Source organism: Scyliorhinus canicula, chromosome 24 (genome assembly GCF_902713615.1).
Source record: "Scyliorhinus canicula chromosome 24, sScyCan1.1, whole genome shotgun sequence".
Lineage (NCBI taxonomy): Eukaryota > Metazoa > Chordata > Chondrichthyes > Carcharhiniformes > Scyliorhinidae > Scyliorhinus > Scyliorhinus canicula.
Genome location: NC_052169.1, coordinates 15,997,844 through 16,008,022, shown reverse-complemented (window position 1 = coordinate 16,008,022; position 10,179 = coordinate 15,997,844). Strand labels below are relative to the sequence as shown.

At 47.8% G+C, this 10,179-nt stretch overlaps 1 protein-coding gene across 1 annotated transcript in view; it reads left to right on the top strand.

Annotated features, from left to right (window-relative positions):
* LOC119956726 (RNA-binding protein with multiple splicing 2-like) overlaps positions 1-9,850 on the top strand; it is a 75,349-nt gene extending 65,499 nt beyond the window's left edge. The window contains 3 exon segments of the mRNA XM_038784063.1: positions 2,518-2,689; positions 2,692-2,739; positions 8,723-9,850. Coding sequence (XP_038639991.1) covers positions 2,518-2,689; positions 2,692-2,739; positions 8,723-8,946 — 444 coding nt within the window. The 3' untranslated portion in view covers positions 8,947-9,850.
* Positions 9,851-10,179: the final 329 nt, after the last annotated feature.

The following is a 10,179-nucleotide window of genomic DNA, read 5'->3' as shown; positions in this document are numbered from 1 at the left end:
TTGGGTTAAATCACCACCTGTGTTCCCCCCCCAACCCCAATTCAAAGGGGAAAGGAGCCTACGGTCATCTGAGACGACGACAACTTTACCCCTCAAGCATAGAACCCCTGTAAGGACATTCTCAATTGCTCTTAATGGCAAGTATGCAGTATAAAATCAGTTATTGCTCCAAATCCTGAGTTTTTTTTATCCAGTGCCAATTTAATTAGCGTCACGCTGAACTTCAGGGCTGCAGAGGACACGGCAGGTGGGAGAAACTAAACAGATCGCCCATGTTGAACCTTGTTTACGTTTTCTTTTTGAATAATGCTGAGTGTTGGCAGTGAGAATTTGAAGAATGACTTCCTTCTGGTTTTGTGCTTGCCAGGGCCAAGTGTGACTAATGGATTGCAATACAGATTATTGCTTTAACTGTTGCTGAAGTTGCCCACGATGGAATGAATTCGCCATTTTAAACACCCTCTTGAGGCAGCCTTTTGCGGGCTATGCGCCACGTGCTGGGAATACCCGGTGGGTGTGAAGGCCTTCACGTGGCGGAGCGCTGGAGACCCTTGAGCGTAACCTGCCTGTGCTGCCTCTTTGTCAGGATTCCCACGGCATTTTTATTATCCCAAATCGCAGCAAATATGTATCCAATTTCCTTTTTGAAACTGCTTCCCACCCTTTAGGCAGAAAAACATTCTTGATCTTTTTTTTTTTGCTTTGTTCAGCCTACTCTGCTTCTAGCCATTCCTAAATCTGTATCCCTGGGGGGGGGATTTCAAACCCTCCTTCCACTGGAAGCTGCTATTCCTATCAAAGTCCCTAATTTGAACAACTTCTTACCGAGTCTACACTTAACTATAGATTCATCAAAGTGCAGTACAGGAGGAGACCATTCAGTCCATCGTATCCAAGCCAGTCGATTGATACCTAATTCCATCTGTCCAGCACGTGGCCCTCTGGCAGCGCAAGTGATGTTACGACGGTTTCTGACTCCACAATCCTTTCGGGCAGTAGTTCCAGACTTCACCGTCTCGAAGTGAAAAGGTTTCTCCTCCACTCCCCCACTTGGCCTTCTACCTCTATCCAGGGGGAGGTAATTGACCCCTCTACTAACGGAAATGTGCCTCCTGCCCACCCTATATGCCCCTCGGGGGGGGGGGGGGGCTCTCAACCTTCGCTACTCCAAGGAAAACCACCCCAGCCTATCCAATCTTTCCTCAGAGCTCAACCCTGCTTCTATTCTCCGCCTGACTGATGTCTTTATCCCTGATGTCATGTCTGATGAACCTCTCCTGCACCTTCTCGAGGCCTTGGGAGAGCTTCCTGAAATGCAGTGTCCAGAATGTCTGCAATGCTTCGTCTGAGAACTGGGTGGCACATTGGTTAAGCACTGTTGGCTTCACAGCGCCCGAGTCCCCAGTTCGATTCCCGGTTTGGGTCATTGTCTGTGCGGAGTCTGCACGTTCTCCCCGGGTCTGCGTGGGTTTCCTCCCGGGTGCTCCGGTTTCCTCCCTCAAGTCCTGAAAGATGTACTTGTTAGATGAATTGGACATTCTGAATCTCTCAGTGTACCCGAACAGGTGGCGGAGTGTGGCGACTGGGGATTTTCACAGTAACATCATTGCAGTGTTAATGTAAACCTACTTGTGACACTAAAGATTATTATTTATAACCAGAGTTTTATTACTCATGGTAACACCGTATTTGGGAGTCCTTGTGCATAAATCACAAGCGGTATGGTAGCACAGTGGTTAGCACTGTGCTACCTTCGGGAGTCCTTGTGCACAAATCGCAAGTGGTACGGTAGCACAGTGGTTAGCACTGTGCTACTTGTAGCCTACTTGTGACCTATAAAGATTATTTTTAGAAAAGCTAGTAGTAAATTAAGCAGGTAATAGAGAAGGCCAATGGAATTTTTAAAAATCCCTACAGTGCAGGAGGAGGCCATTTGGCCCTACCAAGTCTGCACCAACCCTTTGAAAGAGCACCCTACCTAGGCCCACTTCCCCCACCCTATCCCTCTAACCCCATCTAACCTGTACATCCTGGGACACTTGGGGGGGCAATCGATCATGGCCAACCCACCTAACCTACACATATTGGACTGGGGGAGAAAACGGGACCAAGAGGAGACCCACACAGACACGGAGAGGGTGCAAACTCCACACAGACAGTCGTACAAGGGAAACCGGGTCGTGATGCTAACCCTCGTGCCGCCTTCGATAAGTATTCCTAAATGGAGTGGCACCACCTCATGATACCAATAGTTGGCAAAACTGAACTTCTGTTGCTTGGGTTTTCGCACTAATTTCAGAAACCCAAGGTGTAATGTGCCTGGGTAATCTGTGTACGCCACCCAACCTGCTTCAGTGACTATGGAACGTGTTTGCCAATGCTGGAGTTGACATTCGCTCTCGTGTTCCTTGGTAAGATTTTGGTTTGCAGTTGAATGTTTCAATGTCTAGGTAAATATCTAATGTTATAGCGTCTGAGTTGTGGCTTCCTGATCTTTAAATTGAATGCTCTCAAAAGGCTAAGTTTCTGTGGGTGCCGTTTGGGAAGTTGATGGTATTGATAATTGAGATGCCGTGTTTGCTCCTGCAGGGTATAAGATTTGATCCTGAAAACCCTCAAACTCTCCGGTTGGAGTTCGCAAAGGCAAATACAAAAATGGCCAAAAGCAAGCTGATGGCGACGCCCAACCCACAAACATGCACCCTGCCTTGGGGGCGCACTTCATTGCACGGGACCCCTGTAAGTATCTCCTCTTGTGGAGTTGACCTTCCATGCTGTCGTCTAACCTGTAAAAATGTTTTGTGTGTATCGGGCAATCCGACAATGAGGCCTTGTACCACGCTAGCTGCCTTGGCCAGGGTGGCGGAGAGCAACTTGTGTGGCGTTGTAGTTTTGAGTAATGCATTGCATCGATTTGTTGGTGTCGCAGTCGGAAATTTAAGGAGCATTCATCTTTTTTTCCGCCCTTAGGTCCCCACTGCTGCCTCCCACCACCGGGCTTCCTCCAGCCGTCAGGATGGGGATGGGATGCTGATCACGGATTTCTCCAAGGCCCGTCATTACCACCCCACATGTGGCTGAGAGGTGCGCTTCTTTAGTGGTGGACTGGTGCTCTTTTTTTTTTTAAGCTTCACTAGGGCCCCCCCTCACCGTCCGTAGCCATTTCCCAAGATGGTGCACTTTGCACAACCGCAGTGTACCCTCTGGAGGAATATCAAAAGTGATCATAGAATTTACAGTGCAGAAGGAGGCCATTCAGCCCATCCGAGTCTGCACCAGCTCTCAGAAAGAGCACCCTCTTTAAGCCCATGCCTCCACCCGATTCCCGTAACCCCACCTAACCGTTTTGGACACCCAAGGGCAATTTAGCATGGCCAACCTGCACATCTTTGGACTGTGGGAGGAAACCGGAGCACCCGGAGGAAACCCGTGCAGGCTCCGCACAGACAGCGACCCAAGCTGGGAATCGATCCTGGAACTGTGAAGCCACAGTGCTAACCACTGTGCTACCGTGCTGCCCTATTCAATGCGTTCAGCAGTCGGACGACCTTCTCGCCAAACCTTGAATGGAAACATCTGCCAATTATTGATTGGCTCCTCTTTCACCCTTTTTGGGTGGTGGGATGGGGAGTAGATTCCTTTTTTGGGGGGGGGGGAGAATATATTCCTATTTATTCCATATAACCGTCAACAGGCAACAATGCAGAATTGCAAACTCTTCTTGGTTGGCTGGCTGAGAATGGTATCTTGGAATGTATATGCCAACTGAAGCACCAATTATTACCATCCTGCTGCAGGGTCGACCAACAATCCCATGCAATAATTGTAACCGTCTTCCCCAGCCTCTATCATAAAGCTTTGCCTCTTGTGGGATTTGCATCAACCCTGCACCTTGTCCTGCTTCCAACGGAGCCCAAACAATAGTGACGCTTGAAACCACGGGAGGGCTCACTGGTTGAGGTCCATGTGTGCTTCCAGCAGGACTTTCCAATGCAAATGGGGTAGGGGCCTTGCTTGTACTTCTCCCACGGAGAAGATGCTTTTAGATCTTCTGAACCTGAATCTAAAATCTCCTGGCCATGTATATTGCTAGTTGAAGCGATCTTGGGGTACTGTCAGCAGCTTGCTTTTGAATAGGTGTATGATTGCTCTCTAGATCTGAGCAGCAAAAGTAAGTGAAGAATCCATCAATCTCTCAAATAACTTTGGGTGAATCTTTGCCAATTTTGAAGTATCTGGGCAATAAAAGAAAAATAAAGTCTCCCCCACAGATTATAGACTCCAGTTAATCTCAAATGGCCCAGTTTTCAATGTTCACTCCCGCCCGTGTCCAGAACTAATGGCCTGTCTTTGATCAATGCTGGGCGGCCGAAGCAATCGGACAAACTTCCTGTCCTTTTTTTTTCCTCAATGACTCGATCGCTTTGAAATACCAAGTGGAGAATTCAATTTATCGGTTTAGGCTTGCTTTAAGTAGGTTATTCCTTCTGGTTTAGCTGGTAAATGTCAGTTTGGATTTTCAAAGGCACAGTAATTTATTCAGCTCCACTCCACAGCTGTCCCATTTAGCCTGCAGTATGATGTATTGACCAGCAAGCTATTGGCAACACCTCCGTTCCTGATGAATACGCTGACCATTGTTCCTCAGTATAGGTTGGAATGGCGATGGTTCCAAATCGCTCAATATTTCGATGAGGAGCTCCAGAAATGTTGGGGGGGGGGGGGGGGGGGGGGTTCTGCGTGATGTTATTCTTCATGTACATTGTTTCCATTTTTAAAAATTACTCTGCTACTTAAAAATTTCAGCCCATCCACCGCACTCTCATCCTTGCCCGTATGGGGCCTCCGATATAGGCTCCTATTGAGCCTGTTCCGCCGTTCAAAACGAAACGCACAGCGGGGGTGCACCATCGGCAGGACTAGAAGATCCGCCAGCATGAACAGCCAGAAGATTCACCCTCGCGTCCCTGAGCTAAACGTTACGATCGTCACGACTCGAGTGGGAGCGACAAGTGGGCCATTTGGCCCATCAAGCCTGTTCCATCATAGATCAGAGAATTTACAGTGCCGAAGGAGGCCATTCGGCCCATCGAGTCTGCACCGGCTCCTGGAAAGAGCGCCCTACCCAAGGTCAACACCTCCACCCTATCCCCATAACCCAGTAACCCCACCCAACGCTAAGGGCAATTTTGGACACTTAAGGGCAATTTATCACGGCCAATCCACCTAACCTGCACATCTTTGGACTGTGGGAGGAAACCGGAGCACCCGGAGGAAACCCACGCACACACTGGGGAAGGATGTGCCGACTCCGCACAGACAGTGACCCAAGCCGGGAATCGAACCTGGGACCCTGGAGCTGTGAAGCATTTGTGCTATCCACAATGCTACCGTGTTGCCCACAAAGGATTGCGGCTGATCTAATTGCAGCCTTAATGCCACTCCTGTCTGTCTGATTAATGCCCAACCCCCCCCCCCCCCCAATATAATCCTTGATTTATTAGATGCTAGGTACCCCCAGGAGATTACGTGCGATTTTTGAAATATGGTTTTGTGTCCTAAAATCTTTGAGTTGCGTTCAAAGTAATAAAATCTTCCATCTGACGCTGACCAGAAGTTTACCAATTAGTAGAATAGTAAGATCGGAAAATTTTCCATTCTCCAGAGTTGGAGCCTGTACATGAGACGCAAATTGGAAAAAGGAAATCCTAAGCAAGGTCCAGTAAATGGACACCAATATTTAATTGTGCATGGTCTCTCGTGAGATGGCTGTGTTGTTCTACCGACAATCAACATCATGTAGAGGACTTCTTTATTATTAACACCTTTAAATGAAAAAACATGTCTTGTCGAGTGCTATGTTGAACATTTAAAACCAGTATTATACCACATCGCAACCTCAAATGGAATGAGTGTGGATTGCCTAAATTAAGTCGATTTTGTTAGAACATGCCAGTTTATTGTATGGGAACTTAACGAGACTGATCATTTTGCTCTTGCTCCATAGGTTTAACTAACTTCCTCCACTTTGAGATACAGGGCTGTCAACTTTATATTGCAGCTAAAGTAGATTTTAAAATCCTTGGGAATAATGTCACACATTCACCACTGTTAGTGGGAAGGGTTTACTTGGCACTAAATTGGGCATAATCTTTATTAAGGTCACTGGTAGGCTTGCATTAACACCGCACTGAAGTTACTGTGACAACCTTCTAGTCGCCACACTCTGGCGCCTGTTTGGGTACACATGGGGAGAATTCAGAATGTCTAAATTACCTAATAGCATGCCTTTCGGGATTTGTGGGAGGAAACCGGGGGAAACCCACACCCACACACGAGGAGAACGTCCAGACTCCGCACAGACGGTGACCCAAGCCGGGAATCTAACCCAGGGTCCCTGGCGCTGTGAAGCCATAGTGCTAACCACTGTGCGGACATTTCGCCCCATCGACTATCTTTTGTCCACCTCAGGCAATGCTGATTTTTTTTTTCTTTCCCGTTGACTGACTAGGCCTTTGGTTGGTCTTCCAGCCTTGGAAACCTGTCCTGTCGATCTTTAATTTGATAGCAGGCAAGCACGCACCTGGCCATCATTTGACATTGCGCAAAAAATTGTACTGGGCCCCAGAAGACGTGGGGATAGGATTTCGATGTGCCTGACATCAGGGACCCCAACCCCACAAAACAGAAACTCACTCCCATGTTCCTGGAGCCTTGCATTCCGCGAGCTTTGGACATGGTGTAAGGATTTGAAAACCAGGGGACTAACTTTTTAAGCTGCAGCAGTAATAGCCGGTTAATGCCACGTTGGCACAAACTCAAATGTTTGCAATCTGATATCCTTGTGTCTCCCACCTGCTGTGGTAATGGGAGACACCTGATGCAAGATTGCACTTCAGCGAGCTCTGAATTGAAGCTTGGTGCTCAAACCTGCATGACCCATTCTGGCGAACGAAGAGCCTGCTTTGGGCGGCACGCTGTCGAGCGGAATAATGTTAGCCCGTTGAGCTGCTGTTTGTTCTAGGAAAGGGAGATATTCACCTCATTGTTTGAACCACTGTAGCTTCGCAGTAATGGGCTTTTGAATGGGAAAGATGTGCCTTCTCTTTGAATATGCAGGTCGGACGCCTGAAGTAATTATAACTCTGTGTGAAAGGGGTTTCTGGGTTGCAATACTGGGATTGGTTACATGATGTCTTTTCACAAAACCGATATTAACCTCTTTGGCGTAAACCAGAGCAAGCTAATTAGGCTAAAGGTAGCCGGATGGATTGAAATTGCAGATTTTGCTTGCATATGATGGTCTGCGCATTTATTTAATTGAACAACAAACTGGCTTCAAAACATGACGGCCATTTTCATGCAGCCGGTGAAATTCCAAACTCCAGGATTGGCCTGGAGTCTCCAGGATGCTCCGCAACCCAGGGCACCATTTATTTGCCCCTTTTTTCTTTGAACAGGAGGATCAATTTGGCTGACAGTCAAACATCATCCAATTGGGGAACGAGCCTTCCAATTGTCTGCCTCCTGATGGGTGGGTTAATAGAATCCCTACAATGCAGAAGGAGGCCAATCAGCCCATCGACCCTGCACCCACCCCCTTGACAGAGCATCCTACCTAGGCCCACTATCCCGCCCCCGTCCCTGTAACCCCACCCAACCTGTAGGCACTGAGGGGGCAATTTAGCATGGCCAATCCACCTAACCTGTACATCTTTGGACATTGGTCAACTAATGGTTGGAGGACGGGAAGAGTTGCAAGTCACATGGTGAAAACTCCAGGCCTACATTTAATCACCGTTCGCGACCCTACTATATTGCAAGACTTTGGGTTGAGGCATTTTATGATCTTTATTGTCGCTCGTAGGCTTGCATTAGATTTAGATTTAGAACAGTGCAGCACAGAACAGGCCCTTCGGCCCTCGATGTTGTGCCGAGCAATGATCACCCTACTGAAGCCAATGTATCCACCCTATACCAGTAACCCCCCCCCAATTAACCTTATTTTTTAGGACACTAAGGGCAATTTAGCATGGCCAATCCACCTAACACGCACATCTTTGGACTGTGGGAGGAAACCGGAGCACGGAGGAAACCCATGCACACACGGGGAGGACGTGCAGACTCCGCACAGACAGTTACCCAGCTGGGAACTGAACCTGGGACCCTGGAGCTGTGAAGCATTATGCTAACCACCATGCTACCGTGCTGCAATGAAGTTGCTGTGAAAAGCCACTAGTCCCCACATTCCGGCACCTGTTCGGGTACACTTGAGGGAGAATTCAGAATTTCCAATTCACCTAACAAGCACGTCTTTCGGGGCTTGTGGGAGGAAACTGGAGCACCCGGAGGAAACCCACGCAGACACGGGGGGAACATGCAGACTCCACACAGACGGTGACCCAAGCCGGGAATCGAACCCAGGACCCTGGAGCTGTGAAGCAACACTGCTAGCCACTGCGACCATGCCACCCTTAAATGCTATGGAGGGGAAATCTGTGTGTGTCTCCAATTTTTTGTGTTCTTGATTAAGACTTGGAGGTGACTAGTGATCTTTTTAAGCACCTGATGGAACAATACAGCAAATGTTTAAGTGACGTTGGACTTTTAATCCATTTTGTCTTTTGCCGGAGTTCAGCGGGGGTTGTGATGCTAACTTTTTTTTTTCCCCTCTTGAGAGTGACTCGACTAAACCTGTAAATCTGTGTTCTCCATGTTTCAGATGACCTTGCAGGAACAGCACTGATCCCTGCATCTCCAGAGGCCTGGGCTCCCTACCCACTGTACACAACAGAATTGACCCCTGCCATTCCACATGCGTTCACGTATCCTGCTGCTGCTGCAGCTGCTGCCCTTCACGCTCAGGTAACTAATGGTAGCTGTGTCGGCAACCGGGCACTCCCAACACCTATCTGCACAGCTCCCGATTACTTCCTTCAAGTCTGATTACTACTTATATTTTCTTTGCTCACGAAGCAACCCTTTTCATTTTGTACCTCAATCAGCCACGGTTTTCTTACTAATACACCGGCCCTATCCAATTGACTGCCGCATTTCTCCCCCCCCCCCTCAATCCTGACTGCATTAAGACCAGATTGTTGCATGGATCACTCTACTTTTCATTTTGGATCGGGGAGGGGGGGGGCAGTAAATGGTGCTGTAACTAGTCTAGAATGAACTAGACACGCCTTATTTTCAGGGGGCAAAGGCTTGTGGTTGTGCAGGGTAACTTCAAGCAAGAATGGATTATTAGGCAAACTTCAGTAAGTAAAATCTAGATTTTCTTTCAAACGTTGTGTAATGACCTTTATCATTTGCTGATGGTGCGTGTACTGTGCTTTACTTTTAATGGGATTCTCTTGAAGACCCCCCCCTCCCCTTCAAAGCCACCCTGACTTGTAACTACATTGCTGTTCCTCTGCTAAGTCTCAATACCTGGAACTACCTCCCTAACAGCACTGTGGGTGTATCTACACCACGTGGACTGCAAGAAGGCAGCTCACCACCACCTTCTCTAGGGCAACTAGGGATGGGCAATCGAGGTTGGCCCAGCCAGCGACTCCCACATCCTGAAAATTAATTTTTTTTTAATCAACTGCTTCCTGTAAACAAACGTTTTGTGGCAAACAATGACCAAGATATTCAATGCACCAAATCGATGCACTGAATTCTCAGTGGAGATGCGTGCTTCACAGGCTAGTGCGTGAAAATGGTGATCCTCTAGTTTTGAACGAGAAGGCTGGGGAGATATTATCCCGACACACTTGCATTGGATTAAATTAGGGGATGAGTACTCTGCTTGGATCCCATTTATAAAAAAAATTGAGTACCCAATTCATTTTTTTTTTCAATTAAGGGGCAGTTTAGCGTGGCCAATCCACCTACCCTGCACATTTTTGGGTTGCGGGGGAGAAACCCATGGAAACACGGGGAGAATGTGCAAACTCCACACGAACAGTGACCCAGAGCCGGGATCGAACCTGGGAGGAGTGATGACGTTGGCTAGCTAGCGCACTGTCCAAGATGCAATGATTATAATTCTAATTTTTGGTTATGTTTGACTAATGTTTTGGCTAAAATGCTGTTTCCCCTTGTGGGTGAGTCTAGGGTATAATCTCTCAATCAGGGGGTCGCCTGAGATGAGTGGGAATTGTGAATCAGTGCAATTCTTTACTGTAC